The sequence below is a fragment of the Diuraphis noxia genome, unplaced genomic scaffold (genome assembly GCF_037042655.1).
Source record: "Diuraphis noxia isolate RWA-SAM2 unplaced genomic scaffold, SU_Dnox_SAM2 contig0001, whole genome shotgun sequence".
Taxonomy (NCBI): Eukaryota; Metazoa; Arthropoda; class Insecta; order Hemiptera; family Aphididae; genus Diuraphis; species Diuraphis noxia.
The window spans coordinates 103,243,656-103,271,453 of record NW_028301711.1 but is presented as its reverse complement, the minus strand read 5'-3'; the positions used below and the strand labels follow the sequence as shown (position 1 = coordinate 103,271,453).

General features: G+C 25.6%; 1 protein-coding gene and 1 pseudogene across 1 annotated transcript; both read right to left on the bottom strand.

Moving 5' to 3' along the window:
• Positions 1–39: 39 nt before the first annotated feature.
• LOC107170863 (uncharacterized) lies at positions 40–5,803 on the bottom strand. The gene is made up of 9 exons (XM_015521067.2): positions 5,708–5,803; positions 2,791–2,984; positions 2,590–2,733; positions 2,355–2,477; positions 2,018–2,239; positions 1,878–1,928; positions 1,074–1,324; positions 845–1,007; positions 40–304 (listed from the first exon to the last, which is right to left on the bottom strand). The coding sequence occupies exons 2-9, from the start codon at positions 2,981–2,983 to the stop codon at positions 159–161; spliced, it is 1,293 nt and encodes a 430-aa protein (XP_015376553.2). The 5' UTR covers position 2,984; positions 5,708–5,803; the 3' UTR covers positions 40–158.
• LOC149063008 (uncharacterized) lies at positions 3,102–27,446 on the bottom strand (annotated as a pseudogene).
• Positions 27,447–27,798: the final 352 nt, after the last annotated feature.

Genomic DNA, 27,798 nt, shown 5'->3' with positions numbered 1-27,798 from the left:
AAATAAAATATACGAAACAATATATATAATAAGAGACATGATACATATATAATATAATAATATTATAAAATTGTAAAAAATTAAATTAAAACAAATTCTTCTTCCTCTTGTTTGAAATATTAAATAGTAGTACAGAAAAAATTAATAGAAAATGTTTTTTAAAGAGTTGTACTATTATTATTAGTTATTTTGTCAATATTTTTGTTGTGCATTCTAAATTTTGCATGTGCTAACCCTGTTGCTAATGGAATATCAAATTCTTTGTTTATAAGAGTTTTGAATTTGGGATGAACTCTTAAGGCATCTGAAAGAGATAATTTTAATATTCATTTTATTTTCAATACATGAATTTATTACTATAGTTTAAAAGGTAAAATTCTGAAATAAAAATGATAGGTACAACTGTATAAAAATAAAGAATTTATTAAAGAGGTAATATTATATATAAACAAAATGTGATTCATATATAGGCTAGATAACGGGAATGTTCTGGACCCTTATTAAGGCGTGTGTGTGTGTGTGTGGGGGGGCAGGAACTTAATCACTGGAAGAACAGATTAAAACATGAAAACAAAATATGATTTTTAACATTTACAGATGACAATTATACTTGGAAATGAATTTTAAGTTATCTAAAGCAAACAATATTAACATAATTTGTTATTCAAAATGTGTTTACTATAAAAATATAACATTTTTTTTTTTGGGGGGGGGGGGGGGGGGTGATTATCATATTACCTCACAGAATAAGTGAGAAATATAATTTTAAAAATTATTTAATATAAGTAGTATTTGAATAAACTGAAAACTATGTAAAATTTTTCTTTATTCAATATCAACTTACCGATCAATAAATGGTAAACTGATAGCTTTTGAAAACATTTTTTCTTTTTAAAGCCTTGTAATGAGTATGAAATTAAAATGTCATCATTGAACATTTTAAACATTATACGACGTACACTATCTCCTACACTTTTTGTGCCCACCAATAATGATAATTTTGAAATCTGCATACAAACACTTAATATTAATTATAGTTGTAATTTGGTAAAACACATATTTTAAAAACATACCAAATTTGATCTAAACTGCTTATCGGTTTCCAATTTTATTTCCAACTGATTTAGTTCTTCAAGTGAATTAATAGGAAAAACATCATTAAGATCTGGTTCATTCAGTGTTTGTGTCATATTTAAAGATGTGTTTTGGAACTGTGTATTGAGTAGGTTTTCCAGTGATAAATTTGTTGCAGTTGTTGTGTTAATCACTTGAGCCATATCAAATTTAAGTTTTGTTAATGTATTAACCACAAAATGTTGGAAATCTAAAATATATTGTTATTATAATTAATTATTTTCTTATCTTGATAATAAAGAATGTAATAATATAAGTATATTGATTATATTAATACAATAAACATAATTCAAAATCTCCTAATTAGGTTTCTTTCTCTCTCTCACTCTCTCTCTCTCTCTCTCACACACACACACACACACATAAAAAAAAATGTAATATCCATTTCAGCTCAATAATATGGCACATAACAATTAAAAATATAAATCAAATTCAAATTTTCAATATATTTGTTACATAATACTGTTTAATTTAATATTTTTTTTTACAGAAAAAAACAATATTATTTTTATTTAAAAGTTCAGCTATGCTCAGGCATATAATAATAATTTATTATACATTGAAATATATTACTACAGAAATTTAGGATTCAATATATTAAGTATTATTTAAAATTGTTATAAAAATGAAGTTACTACAATTTACCATAAGACAATACTATTTATTTATGTTTATTGTTTATAAATAATATTTTAGTTTTTGTACACTTTATAATTTTATCTAAAGTAAATAGGAATACATACCAACTGGTGGCATAAAATATTTATGATCCTGCTTTGGTTTGCTTATGTTTCCTAAATCAAATGTTGAAGCCAGTATTAATCATATATAATAATTTAAAACTTATGAATACTTATTATATATACTTAAATTATTATTTTACCTTTATTGGATGGTTCAGACCTGAATAAGGATCGTTTAAACGTGTTCCCTGTTGTTGGAGTATTAACAAGTGTAGGTTGAGATACTGAAATACCTGCATTTTTTGTTTGTGAATACTGTTCATTTAAAAGATTATTGTAGTTGTTTTCAACAATAAATTTTCCACTTGGTGAATTTAAAATAAAATTATCGACAATTGGTGATTTCTCTGGCGTCATATCAACTGTAAAATGTAACTATTAGTTATACACAAAAATAACATACCTATACTATGCATATACAACATATTTTAATTTAATACTAATTAATAATATTTTAATATAAAAAAATAAATATACCATTCACAGCAAATTCTGCAGGTTGGTACTCAGGATCTTTATCAGTATCATCATTATCCTCATTTTCAGATTCAAACATCATATCAAAATCAACCTGCAACTTCTCTGCAGTTTCATCTTTTTCTATTTAAATTAAAAGTATTACAGAATATTTAAATAATACGCTAATTAAATTTACTATTAAAAACGTTTAACATAGTTTTATAAATGTTTAAAATTAAAAAACATTATTTACTTATGACAAAAGTTGGAGGACTTGGAATACGTTTAGATTTAACAGAACTTAAATTTTTCGAACAGTTATTATCTTCATTTCCTGAAGATAAATCTGTAAAAAATTGTGCTTTGTTAGCTTTTTGAAGAGCTTCGTGTAAACTACCTACAAAAAAAAAAAAAACATAAATTATACAATTTTTTAATTTAAACTAAGTCTTACCATATGAATGTCCAAGAACTCTAGCTGGCAACCACTGAAAATCAATTTCATTTGGATATGCTCTTTTTTCTATCATTTTTTTTACAGAATGTTTTAATATAGGCCAAGCACACTTGTTTTCTTTTCTTTTGTACCATATATTAGGAACTGATTCAACAGTATTGTCTTTAATAAAATGTACAACGGTCCACATTCTGAAATGTGAATCCATGATATATACAAATCAAATTGAAATTAATTTACAAAATAACTAACAATAATAATAAAACAAAATGTACACTATTATTAGACTTATATTATAAAAATACAATTTAGGAATTAATTAAAGGCATTGCAATTAATAAGTTATTGTGAGTTATTAACATTATTTTTTTTTCAATTTCAAAATCATTCCAGTATTTTAAATTTTCCGAAAGATGATTTACAAAACAAATATTAAATAATGTTGAATCAACTGGCTTCGTATAGAATATATATTTACATTCAAAAATCTTTCCAATAAGTATTATATGATTTTGACAGTGTACAATGTTTAAACATTTTGCAACTTCTCCACTTTTAGTAAGGAAAAAACTCTCTTTATCAACTGCAGATATATTAATTTTTGTACGATTTATTTGTAACTGTTTGTACTGAACTCCATCAATGTTGTTAACTAATGGTCCATTTGAATGTGGTTTGATACCAAAAATTGCAGTTTTGGATTTTGAGGTATTTGTATCTTGTTGTATTTTTCAGTATATCGATTTACTAATTGTTCCAATGGTTTATCGTGTTTTCTTATTTTAGCTTTTAACTCTTTCATAAAATTTTCAAATACAAATGCACTGCTATTATCCAGAGGGCCACAGTATTTATAATCGTCTGATATATGAAGAAGTCCATGAACATTATGTGAAATGTGTTCACGACCATAAATTATTTCAAAGGTTTTTACAAAGTAATTTAAAAGTTGTTTTGCATACGCTACATAGTCTTGTCGATTTGGACTTAGCAGTATTAACATAGCAACATGTAAAACCATAAAATTTGTGTATACATCTTTTTTGACAATATTTTTTAATACTATAGGACCTATGTATATTAAAAATAACCGTAACTCAGTGGCTTTCCACCTGCCTACTTCATGTATTTCTCTTGCTTTTCTAACAAAATCACAAGGTATATAAGAATTTATACTTAATAACGACATACTTAATTGTTTAACATTATGTTTAGACAGACGTACATACAATGGTCCTTTATGCAGCCAAAGTAAAATCAATTTTCTTACAACTCCGAGGCAAACTAAATGCATATAGTCTAAAAAAATTGATTGGACCAAATCTAGTCCTGGTAGCTCTGATAATGTGTTCCCAACATGATGCTCTTCATGTAACCTCCTTAAATACATTTCATGTGTCCTTTTATCAGATTTTGGATCAGAGTATGGGAAACAGACACAATTTTTATAATACTCGCCTTCTTGAACACATCGAGTACAAGAAAAAAACCCTGAATGGCCTTTGATTTTTAATAAAAAGGCTTTAGCCGGGGCATCACATACAAATACATGTATTGATACTTGTTTGTTAGAACCATTTAGTACAATACCATTAACTATGAGTTCTTTAATTTCTGTAATGAAATCTGCCATAAAATCATTGCTATCTTTTGGCTTAGCTGTTCCGTGATAAATGCCTACAGGAAAAACTTTCTTTGTTCTATCAATAATATATGTTAAAATAGGCCAAATCTGACTGTTGCTGCTTTTGGATAAAGGAAGACCATCAATGCCAATGGCTATTTTAACCTCACTCAAATCAGATGTTGCATATCTTAATATTCCAGCAGTTAAACCAAAATGATAATAATGACCTGGATTTACACTTCGAATATTAACTTTTTTTTTTGGTGTACTTAATAATGTTCTACAATCGTTTATATGGCAAATAATTAAATAATTGATGTTCAAAAAACACTATAATAATATTATCTTATTTACTTGTTAGTTATTCTTTAATGTTGGAAACATTATCTGGCCTTCATAGGCTCAAAATCTCACAAATTAAAAATATTAAAAGAAAACGGCCAAATAAATCAATATAAGTACCTAATATTAATTATGTAGCGTTATATAGATAGTAGCCAGTAGGTACACTAAGTATATGTAGTATGTTACCACTATGCACTACTCTTTAAAAATATTTTTGAGGAGAATCAACATAGGTACTCGTATTTGGTAATAAATACCTTCGGTTCACTTTTAAATAAATTTTAGAAACAAAATAGGTACTTATGTAAGCCAACAATGTTGTCCGGGTAAGCCAAAAATTACTGGTAAATATTACAAAATATGCATATTATTATGTACAATATTGTAACATAATATACATGTATAATATTACCAAGATAATTATAAAATTAAAAAAATATATAATACATGTGTAAGTATTTAAGTACCTACCAGGATTTAAAGAGAAAATAAAAGGTGTTTACTATTTATATTAGAATGGAAGGAAAAGATTCTTTATATATTATTCTTTATTATGAGTCTGTTTTACAATAGTGTTTAAACTTGGTTCAGACTGTTCAGAGGCTGGATCAAGTTTAAACTGTAAATGCAAAACTCACTATAATATACACTTCATACACTTTAGATAGTTTTAAACTGTATTATGATGTACGGGCAGTGGTGAACACCAAAATATACAATATATCAATACAAATTATATAAATATCATGACTATATGAGGTAATTATACCTGCAAGTCGCAATAAGTAGGTACAAAATATTATTGAAATGTGTATGTATATGTGTAACTATTATTAATATATGTAGTATTAAGTAGGCTAAAGTATAAATATTTCTTTCGATTATTTTTCTACTAGGTAATTAATTTATATTATATAGTTAGTACTTAGTAAAATTACTTACCTGTTTTAAGCAAACCGAGACTGAAGATTTTAAATTTTTAAAGCAATAATTAAGAGGGCGTGATACCCAAAGTGTTACGTATGCAACGGCCGAGAGAACGCGCTATTAGGTGTTTTCGGGATCCGCAAGCGCGCGACGTCTAAGCCACGCCCACTACTCGCAGTCGGCGGCACTACAACTGGCACTGCTCATTCAGCGCGTCTCGGGAGCGCCGATTATTATTTCATGAACGTTCGACTATGATGTATCCCATCAATATAAAATTCACACAGTAAACGCCGCGGTATTATTTGTAATATTCGCGCGTACCCTTGGTGTCCTTGGTATCCTTGGTGCATTATAGAGGTCAAAAGTAAACATTTTCCAACAGTTTTCAAAAAAATCGAGAAAAACAAAAAAAAAATGACAGAAAAACGGGAATTTTTACGCAAAATCAGTTTTCGACCAAATCGATTTTTTTATATGGTTGTAATTCAAAAAATAATCACTTTAAATACTTGAAATTTTCACCAAATTTTTATGTTAGTGTTCTCTATATACAGTTTAATTTTCAAAAATTTTTGACTTTTTTTGAGTTATTTATAGACCACTGAAATTTACACTTTTTTTGAGAATTTTTTTTTGAAGTGTCGGTAAAAAAATGTTGGACGACCAAAAAAACTTGAAAATTTAATACAAGGTTCCTTATGAGTTTTTTTTATTGTAGCTAAAAAAAATTAAAAATCGTAAGTCACAATTTTTTTTAATAATCTTTTATAGTTCAAAATTTTACGAAATCTGTCGAAAACGCGAAAATGTGCAAGTAATTTTGAAGTTGAAAAATCATAAAATTTTTTGCGTTTATAACTAAGGATTAAAAATACAACACTAAGTTCTCCATAAGTTTTCCTTCAAGTAGCTATAGAGAAAACTCGAAGTATCATTATAGAAAAAATTTTAAGTGCGTTTGAATTTTAAATTTTTACGAAATAGCGTAACGATAACGATTTATCCTGAAACGATTTTAAATATTTATTATTATTCAAAAAGTATAAGTCCTAGATACTTGAAAATTTTACCAGTTATTAGGATTGGTATTTTCTTTACATGATTAAATTTTCAAAATATTTTGACTTTTTTTGAGATATTTATAGACGACTGAAATTTTCAATTTGTCTGAAAATTTTTTTTTGAAGTGTCGATAAAATTTTTTTGGCCATATCAAAATACTTGAAAATTTAATACAAAGTTCCTCATAAGTTATTCTTAAAGTGAATAAAAAATTATAAGGATACATAGGCATAATTTTTTTTTATTAGCATTTGAAGTTCAAATATTGACAAAAATTCGTCAAAACCATGAATATTTTTTTTTTGTGTTTGTCATTACGTTTTGGGGCAGTAAAATTGCTTTGACTTGTAACTTCAGTACCTTGTTAAACCAGAAAGTGAATCTAGTTGATACTTTGGGGGATAAAAAGTAAAAAATTCTTAATATTTTTCTAAATAATCGGGATAAACAAACTAAAATTTAACGGAAAAACAGGAAATTTTACGTACAATCAGTTTTCGACAAAATCGATTTTGATTATCGATGTAACTTTAAAACGAACGACCATTGATACATGAAATTTTCACTGAATGTTTATATAAGTACCTATATTCTATCCACCATGAAATTTTTAAAAATTTTGATTTAAGTTTAACTATTCATAGGTTAGGTTAATTTTAATTATGCAATTTTCGATCATGATTAGTTTTTTTAAAAATAATATCGATAACATTTTTATTTTCTGGGTAGAAAATATTGAAGATTTAATACAAGGCTCTTAACATATTGCAGTTGAAAAATAAAATAAATTCATAGTCACAATTTTTTTTTATAAGCATTCAAATTTTGAATTTTGACAAAAAACGTAATAACCACAAAAATTCACAAATTGTTTTAAGCTAGAAATTCATAAAATTTTTTTTTTTAAATCTAAGATTTGAAAATTTAATACATGATTCCTTACAAATTTGTCAATCTTTATCACAAAAAAAAATGTCCACCGGAAATTCAAATTAAATTTTTATTAGCATTTGAATTTCAAATATTGACAAAAATTCGTCAAAACCATGAATATTTGCGAATTATTTTGTAGTTCAAAATTCATAATATTGTTTGTATTTATATCTAAGGTTATAAAATTTAACACCAAGTTTCCCATAAGTTTTGCTTCAAATAGCTATAGAGAAAATTTGAAGCGTCATTATAGGAAAAATGATTTGAGCGTTAGAGTTTTAAATTTTTATGAAATCGCGTAATGATAACGATTTATCCTCAAACCAGGTATATGTATATCTATGATAATATAAGTTATTATGAATTATGATAACTACATGCAATGTTTTTGGAAAAATTGATTAACCATGCCTTATGCAAAATGCGTCCTAATTGAAAAATAAAATATTTGTTTCAAAATAGAATATATATGACAATATTTAAATATAATATATCCTAGACTGACAAATCATCTTCGTTCAGAATCGTTTTTCGTATACAATGATACCTATCATTGCATTCAAATTTAATCCCATCCATTACAGTAACCTACTGTACATCATAGCGACATCCACGACTTTTTTTATTTTACTTTATAAAAAAAGAAATACAAAATTTATCAATGGCAATAATCCATTTTGGTCGCCTATGTAAAATAAATATTTACAAATTTAGTTTAATAATTCAAATGAGTATATTGTATATATATATTTCAAGTATAAATCGTTCGGACAAGGTAAATCGCATACTACATTAGCAAATAATAATTTAGCATTATGTTATATTAATATAATATATAATTATATAAATGCAATATAGTATACTCAATAGTAGCAGATTCTGGTGATCCAATATTAGTTATATTTATTATTGTTTCATCAATATAATTGATAGGAACACCATTAGGAAATTCACTAAACAAAAAAATAATGTATTTCATGAGTTTTTTTATAATACTACAAAAGATAATAACTTGTTATTTATAAATTAGTTTAATCAAGTATAAATGAATAAATGATTATAATTTTAAAATATGAAATAAGTAATCAACATTGGTATAGATACTTACGAAATGTTGATCTCATTCGCAATATTGTTGTTTTTAGCTCTTAAACATTTCATGCGTAAACGGTTTTGAAGTTTACTAATTGGTTTCTTTGCAATCAGTTGTTTAACATACATTTTTTTTTAATTATTTGAATTAAAATAATAAAAAAATAAAAAAATAATATCCAAACACAAAACGCCAAATAAAATAAAACAAAATAACGTAGGTACTAACTACTAAGGTCTAAAGTAGTAACTAGTAAATACTATTTAAATATAATTTTCTTGTCTTATAGCTTATAGGTCTGAATTCATTTATACTCGTAAGACAAATGAAGCTAGAAATTTATAAGACTAGTCTCTACGAGACTACGATAATCAATCGATCGATAATCGAATGTAATTCGGTTTAATAATTCTAAATTAAGCCTTTTTAATGAGAATAATATACAAATATGTTATTTATAACTACGCCACTGTATAGAGTATACATAATAAAATTATTTGTAAAAGAAATAATCATAATATAATATTATAAATTATCTCTTGATTTAAATATATTATATCATTATAATCTATAAACTTTATTAGACTATAATAACGAGTTATTCGTTCCTACGAACCATACATTGTTGATGGAATTATTATAATTAGCCCGCCCGCCCGCCGTACAAAATTAAACTTATTTTGTCGTCTTTCCGAAAACATAGATAACATTGTGCATGAACATCGGACACAATTATTATGCAGTAGTTCGCGCGCAAACAATACATTCAGCTGCCTGCCTTGCAATAGTGGTGGTGGAGTGAAGAGTCTACTAACTCTAGTAGTACCCGTAACTGTCGTTCACATACTAGAGCAGCACTTATTTATGCTGTATACGTGGTGTACATTTTTCAATTTCAAAAAACATGTTTATCGCCAAACTGTATTTCTCTTTACCTATTTATTGTAGACTTAAAATTAACGTATCATTAAAAAGAGGAGAACTTTATCTATTATCTCTCGTCGGTATTTTTCAATAACTTTAATACAACGTCCACAATTGATGATAAAGTTTTTGACTTTTTTTGTTTTTTAACGGCCAATTTTCAGGATAAAAAATTAAGATAAAGAAAAAATCCGACGAGAGATAATAGATAAAGTTCTCCTCTTTTTAATGACATATTAATTTTAAGTCTACAACAAATAGGTGAAGAGAAAAATAGTTTGGCGAAGAGCATGTTTTAGTAACAATTTTCGGGTGTATAGCATCCTCTTTAAAAAAAAAAAAAAACTCAAAAAGGGTCAAAATATTTTGAAAAAAGTATAAAAAATGTACAATGTACACATTTTTATTTTAGAGTTATACAGCAAAATAAAAATATCGTTTTGTTGAAAACTGGTTTTGCGTGAAAATTCTATATTTTAAGAATAACCTAGATTATTAATCGCAATATAAAATCTTACGAGTTTTCACTATCTTCCATCATAAATCGAACTGGTGTTGAAGTTGATGTCATATTGCTGGTATTATTCTCACTAAAATTTTTTATAAACATGAATTTTTTAATTTTTTTAAATGCAAAAATACTGTATTTTTTAATCTTACGAGTTTTCACTATCATCCATCATAAATCGTACTGTCCGTGCTGCAGGTGTTGGAGTGGAAGTTGATAATAAAATGCAGGTATTATTTATATAAAATTTTTTATTATCATGGATGTGTTTAAATTATTACAAATACTAAAATACAAATACTAAAACTAGATTTATACCCAATACTACAGTGTACAGTAAGTACTGTGTTTATAGTTTTATACTTTATTATTATTAAAATTAATCAACTACCACTGTAATAAGACTGTTATTTCAACAAGTTATGGTGTACACAGACACAAAAAAACACACATCATTGTAAAATCAATACATTCATAGAATCCAAAATATTTTACCTTAGATGAGAACATCAAATTGTGTACATTTTATAAAATTAGTAATTATAATAATAATGTTCCAAATGAAGTCCAATTAGAAAATAATAAAAATTACTTACGATTTCTTCTTTTTAAAATTATTTAAAAGTTTACGTTTCCCAATACTTGTACTGTCTTGTAGTATTGTTCTAGGGTAGTAATAAACGTCGCTTACAGCTAATAAGTAATAACCACGGTTATTATCTACTAGATAACCGTGGTAATAACACACTCAGACAGAACAACGACCAACAGAAAAATGATCATATTATTATCATGATTCACGAGTATTATCATATATAAAAACCTCATAAACGAGTATAATAAAATATAAATAATAACGTAATAAAATAACGTACGCCCACATAGCATTCTGTATGATGATGGCATTTTAAAAATATATTTTAATCATCATAAGGAAAATATTTCCTTTAAAATATTCTAAAAACATCTTAAAAATATATTGTATTTAATATAATTTTGAAATTATTTTCAAAATAGGTTGAAAATGATTCTAGAAAATATTTTAAGATTATCACAAAATATATGTCTTAATGATATCAATATATCATTAATATATTTGTTGAAAATATTATTAAAAAGTTATTTCTAACTTATTTTTAAAATTAATAAAATCAATTATTTAATTATAATATTATTTATATAGGTATGTTTAATTTTAACGCGAGTTTTCACCAAAAAATTTTTTTTTTATTATTTTTGAGTAATTTTCTATTAAAACATTAAAAAAGATATTATTTTCGACGGTTAATTGATATATCGGCTAGATTGTATTTTATTACTCTATATTTGAATTTGATGAATTCGACTTTCAAAAAAAAAAAAAAATTTAATTTAAAATTTTTTGAGACATTATTGTATACGAAGCGATACATGTCTTCATATGTCATACCATATGACACTCATACCCTTAAAAATATTACTTCCTATAATTTTTTTAATAGGTGATTTTACTTTCAAGATTACTCGAAAACATAAAAAAAAAATGATTCTGCATAAATAATACGATATGTTGCGCGTGAACTGGAAAGAGAAAACAAAGAGAAGGCATCTTTTCTTAAGAGTTTTCTTTATTATAAAAACGACAGTAATAATTATTATACTATTATACAATATATAATATAATATAATAATATTATTATTGGCAAGTTGATACTTATTAATTGTTGATGCTGTGCAAATAAAAATAAAATATGTATAATATTATAATATTACTGTTTTTATATTATATTGTATACATCTTATTTATGCTGTGTCTTTAACTATAATAATATAGGCATATTTAAATACGTATATAGGTATTAATATATAATTATTAGCGAATTGGTTAGTACCAATGCTATAATTTCTATAAACATTAAACACGCTATTCGTTTTATTAGCATAATTTACATAGGATTTGGCACTATATAATAATAATTGAATCTCCAGTAGATATTTTATAGTACCTATATTTTATACAAATAATTTATCGAAAATTAAAATGTATAATCATGAAGTATGCTAGTTATAATTTACGTAACCACTAACCAGTAGGTATAAACACTAAACACTGTGGAAAGAAAATAGTGTTCTAAGAACTTTCGAACGATCGCGGACCGCGGGCTTCAGACAAAGACGCACATAGCCACAAAGGTTTAGTCTGGGTAAATACTTAATCGCAGATTTTCGCAAAATCAGTCATCCCAAGAACCATCGCATATCAGAAGATATGCCTGCTAATACCGCGGTTCACTGTGCCCAGTATAATCTGCTGTTTCGCTCGAGGTTTTGCCTGTTCATTCTGCGACTACTATATTTATTAAAAGTTCACACTTATATTTCTGCTTTTATTTATTCGTATATTTCTGCCAATGGTCTAGAACTAAAGACAAAAGCTGAAATATTGTTTTCCCGTTCGTTTTGTTGTTGTTTAGTTTATGTACTTACTAACTGTCAGTTCTTAATAATTTGTTATAATATAGTGTATTTTGTTGAAAGTGAAAAAAAATTGTTGGTGACCTACGAACAACATTTCTGTAAGTATAACATAATATATATTTATTTATAATATGTATATTTTGATTAATTAACAAGTAACAACTTATTGATACTATGATAAATAATTATTTAATACTAATCACAACAAGTTTTCAATTCAATTTAGTAATAGTATTTAATGTATATATTATTATATTATATTGATTAATTAACCCTTTGAGTGCCTAATTAATTTTTACCAGTGACACCTCCTGGACATAATTATTATATTTTATTTTTTGTGTTTTATTATTTTATTATTATGGATTGCATAAATTATAGTGACTAAAAAATAAATAAAAATGTATAGACTAATTTGTCCAATATGTTAGATTTAAATATCAGCTAGGTACTAAAATTAGCAGTCTACCCATACTATTAAATATGAAATGTAAAATATCATATTTTACATTTCATATTTCATATTTTTTGTTGCATATTCAGCATTTATATTATATGATATTACACCTATACTGTTTATACTAACAATAATCATAAGTATCATATTACGATCGGTGGGGACTGCCCATCGGTTATTAGCGAGTAGAAATATATTGTACGTCATTACGATTTATACTGTCAACAATAAATGTCTATATAATACGTTTATGTTATTATTTATATTTATAATACATAACAAATTGGCGACGAAGAAAATAATAATTTAATCGTAATCACTAGTGCATTAGAAGTTTCAAGTATTGTATTCATACTAATACAAAATGGCAACTCCTAAGACAGAATCCATAACGAACTTCAATCAAGTTATTGGGTCACCTGGAAACTTTGAAACAGGTATGGATATCACAATTTTTGAGTCAAAATTGACCAATTTTTTTTTGGCAAATGCCATCGAAAATAATATTCAAAAAAGAGCCATTCTATTATCATCAGCCAGTGAGGAAATTCACAAAGTACTTTTTAGTTTATGTGTTCCTAGCACGCTAAACGATGTTGAGTATGAAACTCTAATGAAAAGTTTGAACAAATATTTCAAACCAATAAAATCGTACTTCGCGGCTAGGTATACATTTTATCAAGCTAAACAAAGACAAGATGAATCGGTGTGCCAATGGGGTGCACGTGTCAAAAATCTTGCTTCAAAATGTGGGTTTTCGTCGGAACTAACAACAGTCATTAGAGACATATTTGTTGTCGGAATGGGTTCAGGACCAATCCAAGATCGTCTGTTAGAAGAGGATGCCTCAAAAATTGGAGTTACATATTCAAATCTAATGGAAATCGCGACAGCCAAAGAAGCTGCAATAAATGACAAGAGTGGCTGGAAAAAAAGAAGAATACGCAGACTTGAAGTACCAACAAAAAAATAATGGACATACTGCCAAGAAGGGGTTCAACACATACAAGGAGTCAAAAATCAAATGCGGGATATGTGGCCGTTCCAATCATTTTCAAAAAGACTGCAGATACAAGGACTTCGAGTGCAACAATTGTGGTGAAAAAGGTCATTTGTCCACCGTATGTAAAAAGGGTATGAAAGAAAAGAAAAATATAAAAACACAAAATAAATTTTTGTATGATAATAATGATGATGACGAAACAGTTAATTATGATCTTTCGAATACTTTTTTTTCCATAATTGATCAAAATTTTCAAAATAAAGCGGTAAAACCGTTTACAGTTAATTTAATTGTACAAAACAATAATGTAAGCTTCGAAATTGATACCGGTTCACAACATAGCGTAATTTCAAAAAGATTATATCATCAACTGTTTAGTCATATCAAATTAAAAAAAAATGACATTTCGCTATCTGATTACGTCGGCAACGACATTAAACCGATAGGAAAAATATTTGTCGATTCGGTGTACCAAAATAAAAAATTTACAATGTGCCTTTATGTTATCGACAATGGTGGTCCTCCATTAATAGGTCGAAATGATATAAAAAACATAAAATGTTTTACCTTGTTTAGTATTGAAAATGACGTAAGTGTCGATAGTATTATAAAAAAATATAACAATGTTTTTAAAGATGAAATAGGCACTTTTAACAAATACGAAATTTCATTAAATATCAAAGCGGGGGCAGTACCTAAATTTTACAAACATAGGTCTATTCCATTAGCATTAAAGGGAAAAGTTGAAACCGAAATTGAGCGTTTAATCAAAAGCAACATTTTAGTTTCCGTCGACCACAGCGAATGGGCAACTCCAATAGTACCAATATTAAGAGGCCGTCACAGTAGGAAAAAATCGACCGTAAAAACATACTTTTTTATTTCCAATAGTACTCAGGGCTCATTGATCGTAGAAACATGATTTTTGATTTATGTTTTCTAACCAATTTTATTTGCATTTGAAGTTTGTAACAAATTTTAATTTTTTTTTAAAATTATATAAAATCAGCAAATTGAGGTATCGAAAATCTGTTCCAAGATTTTTAAGTACCTACAACTTCTCGTGATTATTTTGATACTAAAATCATGTTTCTACGATCAACGAGGCCTGAGTACTATTGGAAATAAAAAAGTATGTTTTTGGCAAAAAAATCATGAATTCGCCGTCGTCATGTGCTGCTCTAGTGACTACAGTGGCAGCATTTTGAACAGTACTTCTGCCACCACCCCGCGTTCATAAGCAGCGGTACCGCTCCATAGGTCAAAACTGGTTATCTATCTCTGCCGCGCGCTGGTTATAAATAGCCAAATTGTCAATATGAAAATAATAATTTTGTCATTGAATAATATTATTTTACATTTCCAATATTTTCGTATTCCTATTACTATCGTATTTTACGCAAAATGGAACCAAATCTTAAAACTGTAGCTAATCAGCAAGAAAACGTCCGATTCAAACAATTTTTTATTTCAAACTGTAGTAAACTATTCGATAAAATTGGATATTTGATATTTCAGATGAATTTTTTTACATTTAAATCAGTATAACTGTATATTATGTAAAAAACTTTAAATCATACGCTGTGAAAAAAATTATCAACGATGGATAAATAAATATGTAATATTTCATAATACTAAGTACACAAATTATTGTTTTTGTATATTAATTAACATTTAATCAGCATAATTTTATTATTGTCTGTCAAACAAAATTTGCTGAAACATTAAACGATTTATATAATATTACTAATTTACGAATATATTTTTCAAGATTACGTATTACATTGTTTATTAATTTATATTGTATTTGTAAGGTGCAAGTACTGTAGTAATTATATTCTAACAATTTATTATTTAACTATTTAATTATTAATGATAAAACATTAAATATTGAAATAAATTGATTCAAATATTGACATCCTGCATGTCTAACTGTTCACGCCAGTAATTATTGGTAGTAGTAAACTAGTAACTAATACATTTTCGCTAGATTTTTATTACGGTTTATATATTTTTTAATTATTTATTCACGTGAAAATGGATCAACTCAACAAAAAAACTCGTCGCTGCGCATCAAAAAAATTATCAGTTAAAAAATGGCCGAGTTCTCGAGTGAAGAATATTCTAGGAATTCGTGATAAGACTAAGAGGTAGGTACCTATATATTATTATTATTAATTTAATACAATTCACTAAAATTATGTTAACAAAGTCCCAATCCAGAAATCGCAGAACCTATTGTAGAATCATGTTACTTAGGTGCTGACAATCACCACCATGTTCATCAAAGGAAATAATTAGGTAAAGTTTTAGGTGTAATAATTTTTAGGTTGTTATTCAAATGTATAATACCATAACTATAATATTAATTAAAAATAAATTATAATTAAACTTAATCTATGTACTAGTATGATTTTTAATTATATAATACAATTTTATTGTAATTATTTTTAAGTCACAATCCAGAGGCCATAGAATCTGTTATGGCACCTTTTTTCTTGGGAGCTGTTAATCAAACACCATGCTCATCGAGGGAAACAATTAGGTAAAGTTTAATAATTTATAGCCATTTTATTGTATGAAATCTACTATAAATTTTTATTTTTATATATAAAACATACATCATATACATTTTTTTAGATTCTGAACGAAGTGATGAATGTATTGATTTTACAATGATGTGTGTTTTTTTTTTGTGTGTGTACAGCATAACTAGTCGAAATAATGCTTCGATTTCAAACTTTGGGGGTGATTTCCGATGTAACATTGAAGATCCTTGGTGCATTATAGAGGTCAAAAGTGAACATTTTCCAACAGTTTTCAAAAAAATCGAGAAAAACAAAAAAAAAATGACAGAAAAACGGGAATTTTTACGCAAAACCCGTTTTCGAGCAAATCGATTTTTTTATATGGTTGTTATTCAAAAACTAATCACTGTAAATACTTGAAATTTTCACCAAATGTTTATGTTAGTGTTATCTATATACAGTTTAATTTTCAAAAATTTTCGAATTTTTTTGAGTTATTTATAGACCTCTGAAATTTTCGATTTTTTTGAAGAATTTTTATTTAAAATGTTGGACGACCAAAAGAACTTGAAAATTTAATACAAGGTTCCTTATAAGTTTTTCTTATTGTAGCTAAAAAAAATTAAAAATCGTTAGTAACAATTATTTTTAATAAGCGTTTATAGTTCAAATTTTTACGAAATATGTCGAAAACGCGAAAATTTGCAGGTAATTCTGAAGTTGAAAAATCATAAAATTTTTTGCGTTTACAACTAAAGATTGAAAATACAACACTAATTTTTCTATAAGTTTTACTTCAAGTAGCTATAGAGAAAACTCGAAGCATCATTATAGGAAAAATTTTAAGTGCGTTTGAATTTTAAATTTTTACGAAATAGGGTAACGATAACGATTTATCCTCAAACGATTTTAAATATTTGTAATTATTCAAAAAGTATAAGTCGTAGATACTTGAAAATTTTATCGGTTATTTAGATTGGCGTTTTCTTTACATGATTTAAATTTCAAAATATTTTGACTTTTTTTGAGATATTTATAGATGACTGAAATTTTCAAATTTTTGAAAATTAAAATGTATATAGATAACACTAACATAAACATTTGGTGAAAATTTCAAGTATTTACAGTGATTAGTTTTTGAATGACAACCATATAAAAAAGTCGATTTGCTCGAAAACGGGTTTTACGTAAAAATTCCCGTTTTTCTGTCATTTTTTTTTTGTTTTTCTCGATTTTTTTGAAAACTGTTGGAAAATGTTCACTTTTGACCTCTATAATGCACCAAGGATCTTCAATTTTACATCGGAAACCACCCCCAAAGTTTGAAATCGAAGCATTATTTCGACTAGTTATGCTATACACACACAAAAAAAAAAAACACACATCATTGTAAAATCAATACATTCATCACTTCGTTCAGAATCTAAAAATAAAAAATATTTTTTATGTTATTTTTTTTATTTACATATTATTATAATATTTTGTATGTAAAAAGTGCATAATTACCTATGTGCATAACAATAAAATATAACTTTTTGTAAATATATTTTACATGTTTATTTGCCGCGCTAATTAAAAATCATCTGTAACGATTTATGGTCACAAATAAAATTAATTAGTCACCGATGTTTTTTTTATTATTGCGGAAAATATATGCGTAAAATATTTAAGTACATTACATTATATTATATATTTTATTTTATTATTATGTACGTTTAGGTAATTATGCACTTTGTGTATAGATAATATGTACATTGTACAATATGTACAATATGAACATATCACATATTTATAAGCTTATTTATACGTTAGTTATCCATTGTATATGAATCTAAATTCTCAATAGTAAAAATTTGTCTCTAATCCAAATTTGTATATGTATCTCTATTGTATCTTTTAATTTATACATTAATAATTTAATCACTTAAATAATATTGAACACCTCTCACCACAGCTATATTATATACTGTATATCGTTATTTTATGTTTTCATATTATAATTATTGTAATTGGGTTCGTCCGTTTAATAAATTATTAAATATATATTAATGTTATGTTTCAATTAATTATTATACATAAATTAAATGTGTTTTTTACATTTGTAAGTACCTACATTATTTATATTTATATAGATCATATGAACATGATAAGTTTGTAATGTTTGTATACAGATTATTTTTTTACTGCAAATTGCTATTGTATTAAATAATATAAAAAATTAAAGTATTATTCTATTTATTTCATATAATATGTTATGTATAACACTCAACTTCCTATATTAAGTTTAAAAATAAAATAAGTAAACAGGTATGTATTTTATACTAACAAAAATATTTAAAACGTTATACTAATTGGAGATGAAAATATCGTACGATAAGTACTTCAGGTCACTAATAAGTAATATCGTAAAAAACGTGACACAGTTACTAAAAAAACCTATTTAATCGTAATGAAATTATTGTTACTATAAAAAAATACATGTTATTACATGTATTTTAAAAAGTAATTGGGTTAGAAATACAAATCAAGTTTTGGTGTATTATTATTTGTATGCTTTATTTATCGATTAATATTCTTAAGTAAGCAGGGGCTTTAATTAATAAATAGGTTGCGACTCGTGACTCGTGAACTAGGAGCTACGTACCGAGCGGTAGTGCATAGTAAGAAATACTTGGATGACAATTTACGCAACGGTCAACTACATTGACGCGAAACGTCTATAACGACGGTCCGTGATATAATAATGTACCGCTCCCGCGATTATAACACAAGCGCCGCGGCGCGTAGATGATGGGCGTGGTTACGGCCAGCCGCGACGGCGGCGATACGGAATACAACGCCATCTCTTGAGCGTTGTATGTTTTTCACTTTTACCACGACGGCCTCTTAAAACCAGACGGCATGAGTAGTAAGTGGGGCACTTGAGCACACTTTTCCTAAAAATATCAGGAAAAGATCACAAGATTGATTTTCATCAGAAAATCATCAGAAAATGTAAACTTTATCAGAAACGCTCGCTTTATCAGAAATAGAACACAAAATGAAATAAATCATAAAAAGATCAGTAAAATGTAATTAAACATAAAAAGATCAGTAAACTGTAATAAATCATAAAAAGATCAGTAAACTGTAATTAAACATAAATGATCAGTAAACTGTAATTAATCAGAAAAAAGATCAGTAAACTGTAATAAATCAAAAAAAGATTAGTAAAATGTAATTAAACATAAAAAGATCAGTAAACTGTGATTAAACATAAAAAGATCAGTACACTGTAATTAAACATAAAAAGATCAGTAAACTGTGATTAAACATAAAAAGATCAGTACACTGTAATTAAACATAAAAAGATCAGTAAACTGTAATTAAACATAAAAAGATCAGTAAAATAACTTTATTCATAAAAAGATCACAAAATGAAATAAAATCCTCAAATGCAAAATCTTTCAAAAGAAATTGAATATCTTATTTAAAAAAAAAAAAATAAAAATTATAATAAACAATGGCAAACATAAATTCTATAAAACATTTAAATAAACTTCGAGAAGAAATGAGAAACTGTGTAGACAAATTTAATAAGCTACAAGAAAATGAAATGCAAAATGAAATAAGAAACTCTATATTAAATGATGAAATCTATGTGAACTTTTGTAATCACGAATACTATGAGGATAGTGGATTAATTAAATATAATCTAAATACAATTCCTATTAAAGGAAATATTGTAATTGTCGATCATGGAAACAATATTTCTGGAAATGGAAAGCCTTATGCTTCTAAAATACTAGAATCACCAACATGGTTAGAAATTTGTAAGATTGCTAATGATTTATTAATTACAACAGGTACTTTTTTTTACAAATATCTTCATGATATTTGTGTTGTTCAAGATTTAGGAAATATAAAAATATGTGTCCTTGGCATGGGAGGTACACACACTAAAACCAAAATGCTTAGAATATAACTAAATAATCGTCATTTTTAATAGAAATATTTCTATTAAAAATATTTAAATAAATTTTTTATAATTTTCAATAAATTCTAAACACAAATGTCCACATATAGGTGGATCATCATAGTTTTGAAACTTGTCATTGTTATACCACAGATTATCATCACCTAAATAATTTAAAATTTCAGGAGGAGGAGTACTCGAAAATGAATCAAAATATATTTTATAATTTTTTATTTTTTTCCATGCAACCCAATGAGAACCATTTTGAGTAGAATTATTTAAATTAAATATCCCACATTCATTTAACCAAGGTATTTCAGGTAATTCATTTATCATGAAACAACCTCTAAAATTTTTTATATTATTTCCAAATTTTATTATATCAAAATTACTTAACGGTTCGATATTTATATTTTTAACTTTACTCCAAAAAGTTGTATAACAACCTGGATAATTTTTAATGTTTTTTCTAAATGTTGATATATCGAAATTAATCATTTTTTCGATTTTTTTTTTTTATTTGTCTTCAATCCAGAACCTTTATTTTTTTCCATTTCTTTATTGTGACGAATTATTTCCTCTTCTATTTTTTTCTTATGTTTAGTATCTTTATAACTATCATACAATGCAATTAAAGCTGGAGTAGCTACTGCTGCAGCTTCTAGAAAAGGTAAAATTAATGGTAAAAATCCACCTTTAATTTGCTTCGGTGTAATCTCCAACCTTACTCCAGAATTTTTTTTCTTGGCATTTTTTAATTTATCTATTTGATTTTGATCTAAATAATATTTATTTTCTCCTTTATATATTTTATCACTAGCAATATGAATTGTTGCATTAGAATTTTTTTTATGAGCTTCAGCCAATTTTTTTTTATGGTTTTCAGTTAATTTAAAATGCATTTTATTATACAAAATATTAAATTTTATTCAAATATTAAATTCATTCCTAAATATCTTTTTGTTTTCATTACATTTGCAGTTGTCAAAGCAGCAATTTTTTCATTCAAAGAACTATCAGAAGCATAAAATCTTTCCATTGCTTTTTGTTGTAAATTTTTATCAGCGATATGTCTTGTTTTAGTATCTTTATGATCTTTATAAAAATAATCATGTTCTCTTGCATATTCGTCTAACTTGTTAATCGGGGGAATATTTTTATCTAAATTTGTAAATGGTCCTAGATAATTATATCCAGGCCAATGTATCGGAGGTAATTTTGAACAATTTAAAAAATCATTAAAAAACCCTGAACCTTTTATAATATCCTTTGGTAAATGTGAAATATACGACATTAAGTATTCTACACCTTTAACGGGAATATCAATTATCTTTTCTATTTTTTTAATACAAAAATTAAGAATTTCAAGTTTTTCATCATGATAAGTGTTTTTTCCCGATCTTTCTGCAGATGATATAACATGTAGTCTGTCAATTAATTGTTTAATATTATATTCTAACTTATTTGTTGTTTCTTTTGGTAAATTTAACAAAGATTGTAGTAAATATTCAACACCTTTTTTGGGAGTATCAATCAGTGTTTCCATGTTTCGTTTAAACAAATGAACAATACCAAGTTTTTCATTATGAAAACCATAATTTCCCGCTATTTCTTCTGCTAATATAAAATATAGTCTGTCAATTATTTTTATTATATTATCGATATAAATAAATTCAATAGGATTATTTGTATATTTTATTAAACCTTCTCCTTTGGGTAAACTTTGTGATTCTTTCAGTGTTGGTGATTTATCTTTTTTTGATGTTTTTGGTTTACTTTCTTTAGTTTTTGTTGATGTTAGTTTAATTTTTTCCCAAATAGGTTTAATCATTTCATTATATTTAGCACTTCCACTTGATTTAGGTTTTCCTGTGTTAATATCATTATTTTGGTATATTGAATCTGTTTCAATTAATATTTTTTCATAATTTTCAAAATCTTCTTTTGTATAAAATTCTGATTTTGTAACATCTGTATGAGTTAATAATCTCCACATACCTGGGGTTAGTATATGTTTTTTTCCATTTAAAATTATATCATCAAAGTCAAATATTATAGGGTATTTTCCGATCATGAATTCATCAGATTTACTTATATAATATATTCCAAATGGATTAACACCTTTAGCTTCATTTGGTAAAGTTGGTAAATATTTTTGCGCATTTTCACCTAATATTATTATATTTTTAGGCATAGGAGATTTATTTGTTGTTATTAGTGGAGAACTTTTAGGTGTTTTCATATTATCTTGATCTTCTGTTAATCGTAATAATTCTGGATTACGAGGTTTATAAGGAGTAGGTATTATCATCTTTTGAATATCATTATCGGTTTTAATAGCAACCTCTTTAACATCATTAACAGATGATTCAACGTTTGATAAGGCTTTTAATATTGGTTCATAATGTTTTACTTTTTCTTCTGATGTATATTTATCGTTTAAAACTGTTTTTCTATAGTTATTTTGTAAATTTTTTTTAAGATTAATTATTTTTTGGATATTTTTTGGTGTATATTCAACGTGTCCGAGAATAGGGGACGCGTTATTGTTGTCACCTTCATCTTCATCTTCATCTTTTTTTATAAAATTTAAATTTTTTTCGGATTGTTCTAAATCTGATTTTTTAAAAGTTTTTTGTAAATTTTGTCTAAGATGAATTAATTGTTTCATTTTGTCTGTTTCGTTTTCAAATGTTACATTTTTTTTAATTTTATTTTTTAATTCATTTTGAATTTGTTTGATATCCATTTATTAAATAAAAAAAAAAATTTTCATCGTTCATCAATACTTAAAATATCATTACCTTTATTGTCATAGATAACATTTTTTATTATGTCTATTGTTATGAAACCATATGTTTTTATTTTATTTTTTTTATCATATGTTTTACAATAAGTTCTAAAAATGTCTTTAAATTTGTCTAATGGTATAATTTTACTAATAAAATCGGACCATATTTTTTTAATATAATAATTTGATTGATTAAAAACAATTAAAACAGTTAAATTATTTCTTATTGTTTTTATATCTACTGAAGTATAACTTTGTGTTAAATAAATAACACTAATATTCTTTGATCTCGATCTTATAAAATATTCCATTATCAACTTTTGATCTTCTAAAAGAAAATCATCAATAACCACTACACTATTAGGTTCACAATCATCAACAGATATTATATCACCATCAGAAAAATGAATGTTTATAGAAGATATTCCATCAAATATTTTTTTTAATTTTTTATAAACTGGCTGATCAATATTTTTTGTAAAAATATATAGATTTTTATATGGAATCCAATAACTTATAATCATATTATACAACAAAGTTGTTTTACCACAGCCAGATGCTCCTACCACTAAAACTCGTGAAGGTATTTCAAGTAAAGATTTTTCTTTACTATCATCTTCAATATATTTTTTTACCATTAATTTATCCATTTATATAAAAAAAAAAATATATATTTGCTATTATAAATAATAATGTATAATATTTTTAAAAAATACGATCAATATATTGAAAGATCTCAATATAAAACTTTTTTACCTTTGAATAATTCACAACTTAATACACCTAATAAAACTACAATTTTTAGAATAGATAATATGGATGATTTTCTGAGCATTAAAGATGCAAAGTTTTATATTTATGGTAGATATTTGCAAAAAGATGGAAAAGATTATCCTAAAGATTCAAAAATACAACTAATTGATAATTTTCCTGCATTTTTATTTACTAGAATTGAAGTTAAAAAACATGGTAAAGTCTTGGATGAAATCGAAAATCCAGGAGTTGCTAGTACAATTAAAGGTGTGTTAGATTTTTCTGTGGATCCAAACGGACCAATTATAAACTCAGGATTTTCAAGTAAATATAAAGGTGGAGGTCGTTTTAATGTAATGGGTAAGTTATCACAATTCGGATTAGGATGGTTTAAAGACCAAATATATCCTGTTTTCCAAGGTGATATGGAAATAAGTTTTACGAGAAATACAGATGATGATGCGTTAATAAAAAAAGTTGTTACAGGTACAGAAGATGGAAAAATTATTATTGATGAATTTACAATTAAAATTCCAATTTTAGAATTCAATCCTATGTATAAAGTTTTATTGTTAAATGATTTAAAAACAATTTCTCAAGAAAAAAAATATATTTTTAATTTTAAATCATGGCAATGTATTGAAGAAAGAAATATATCAGGAAAAACCATAAAACTCGATTTAACAACTCAATATCGAAGTCTTAATAGTCCTTTGTTTGCGGGTGTGGTATTTCAAACAAACAAGTTAAATACTCAAGAACATGATCCTTGTGAATTTGATCATTGTAATGTGAAAAATTTTAGGTTTGAAATAAATGGAAGACGTTATCCTGAAGAAACTCAAGATTTAGATTTTAAGAATGAAAAATATTGTGAAGCTTATGATAGTTTAATGGATTATAAAAAAACTTTTCATAAAACTCATCAAGAACTTCCTTTGATGTATAATGATCCAAACGATTTTAAAACATTTAGAACAATATATCTTGTAAACATGACTAGACAACCAACAAATATTTCTGCAACTAAACAAAATATTATTTTACATGTGGATTTCAATGAAGATTTACCTAAAAGTACAATTTGTTATGTATTTTTCATCAGAAATGATGAATTTTTATTTGATATTGAAAAAGGAACAATTGAAGAATCTTTTACTAATTAAATTAGATAATAGATTTACACTTTTTTTAAGAGAATTATTTTCATGTCTTTCTGACAACAATAATAGTACTCCACCTCTTTCTGGAATAAATTTTTGTGTTTTCAATAGAAATATTTCTATTGAAAAATAATTTTAATATTTATTTTGTTTTTTTTTAGTAGGAAATGAGGGTGGGTGGGTCCAATACACCCAGCCCTTTCTTTCTATTGAAAAATAATTTTAATATTTATTTTGTTTTTCTTCAATTAGATCAAGATAAACAATAAAATCATCACCAAAATTAACAATATCACCAATTTGATCAAGAATACATATTTCTATCTTTTGAATTGTTCTTACATTTACTTGTCTGTACATTATTGAATTACATCTTATAAAAGGATTATTTGAATCATAATAAAAAACAAACAAAAGTTCCTCTTCGATAACTTTTTCATCAATAAATGAAACAGACTTTTCAATTATGTTGCAATGTACTTCTAACAATTGTTTATTTATATTACTATCTAATTTTTCAGAATCTCCTACATGTTTATATAAAAAATTATTATCAATCCCTAAACTTAATTTTAAATTTTCGTCTATCAAACAAGTATTTTTTGAAGTTAATTTAATAAAATTATTATCATTTAGTAATTTGATATTTGAAGGTAATATACTATTCAATTGATCAATTGAATAGTTACCTTCAATTTTAGTTTTATATATTTTATCAGATTTTTTTGTTTGGCTAAATATAACACCATTTATATTTTTTAAAAAACATTGTGTATAAAAAATTGGTTTGTTTGATCCTGTTATTGTATATTCAATATCAGGACCTAGTTTCCATGAATCAGGCCATACCCTATTTATAGGGATTAAATATCCCATATAATCAAAACCTAAACAATTTGATAAATATTCATCAAAACTTAGACCGATTGAGGCTGTAATATTTAAAAAATCATCAATTAATTCAAGACTTATTTTAGGAAAATCATAACAATTCATTAAATTTTCAATTTCATTTATTGTGTATATTCCTATTGGAATTTCAATCTTCGGTATTTCACCATTTCTACCTAATCTAATTATACATTTTTGATCTATATTTATATATTTTTCTTCGGAAGTAGGACAATACATTAAAGTATTACCAACTAATGAAAAATCAAATTCTGTATTTTCAAATCCTAAATTTTTTTTAAATTTTTCATCTAATTTATAATAACAAGGAGATTCAATTTGAATTTTTTTATTATTATAAGATAAGAATACCGGTTCAATTAATTTATTTAAATATGAAATGCTATATATACCTTTTTTTATATATATTTCTCTATGTTCAATTTCTATTTTACAATCTGATTCAATATTAATCAAATTTAAACTTTTTAAATACATTGATTCGAGACCTATTTTGAATTTATTATTATCATTGAATTCTGGTTGTGGTAAATGAATATAACCATTTTTTTTTACTTTTATAAATACCATTTATAAAAGTTTATATATTTTTTTTTCTAATTTATTCAAAATCAATCAAATGCATTGATTTTCCTTTGTTTAATTTTTTCATTCCTTTATAAATAAGATTAAATTTTGTTTTCGAATTTTTATATAACGATATATTTTCATCTGTCATTTCATCATTATCTAAATATCTATTTGGTAAAAATACTCTAATTTTATTATCTAATACAACAGTTATTGTTTTACCATGCTCTGTATCAAAATATTCGAAAGAAGTCACCTCATATTTTTTTCCTTGTTCTAATGTATCTAATTTTACAAAATCATATTGAGTGTTGCCGCATTTATTTAAAGATGCTTTAAAATTTTCCATTTCTATTATTTATTATAATAAAAATAAAAATTTTTAAACATCGAAACATTAAAACATACATTTAAGCATAACAACATAACTATGTAAATCAATTAATTATGTTCACGTTGTCGTTGTTGATTTTCATATGAAAAGTTGCCGTGCAGATCTGCACGTCGACTTTTTATATAATTAATTATGTTCACGTCGACGTTTAGTGTTTTTACGTTGTCGTTGTTGATTTTCACGTTCACGTTCACGTACACGTTCACGTACACGTTCACGTTCACGTTCACGTTCACGTTCACGTTCATGTTCACGTTGTTCTATTATCTTTATTGTCACATTGCGGAAATAAAGCATATTCTTAAGTTTCTTGATTTCATGTTCATATTCTTCACACTGTTTTTTACGTAGTTCGATTTGAGATAATACCAGGTTAAATATATTATATTCATTATAATCACTATCACTATCATATTTACCATTTTCACGTAGACATTGTTTATTTTCATGTTTACATTCGATGATCAAATTAGTAGGTAATGAAAAAACAACATAACTACGTTGAATAATTACGTATAACTGTATAAGTATAAGATGAATAATTACGTATAATAATATTTACGTATAATAATAATAATAATAATAATATATAATATATCA

Coding starts and splice junctions, on each gene's coding strand:
- LOC107170863 (XM_015521067.2), bottom strand. CDS start 2,983: ATGTGGACCGTTGTACATTTTATTAAAGACAATACTGTTGAATCAGTT. Junction 2,240..2,354: donor TGCAGAATTTGCTGTGAATG/GTATATTTATTT, acceptor TACATTTTACAG/TTGATATGACGCCAGAGAAA. Junction 1,325..1,877: donor ATATTTTATGCCACCAGTTG/GTATGTATTCCT, acceptor AATATATTTTAG/ATTTCCAACATTTTGTGGTT.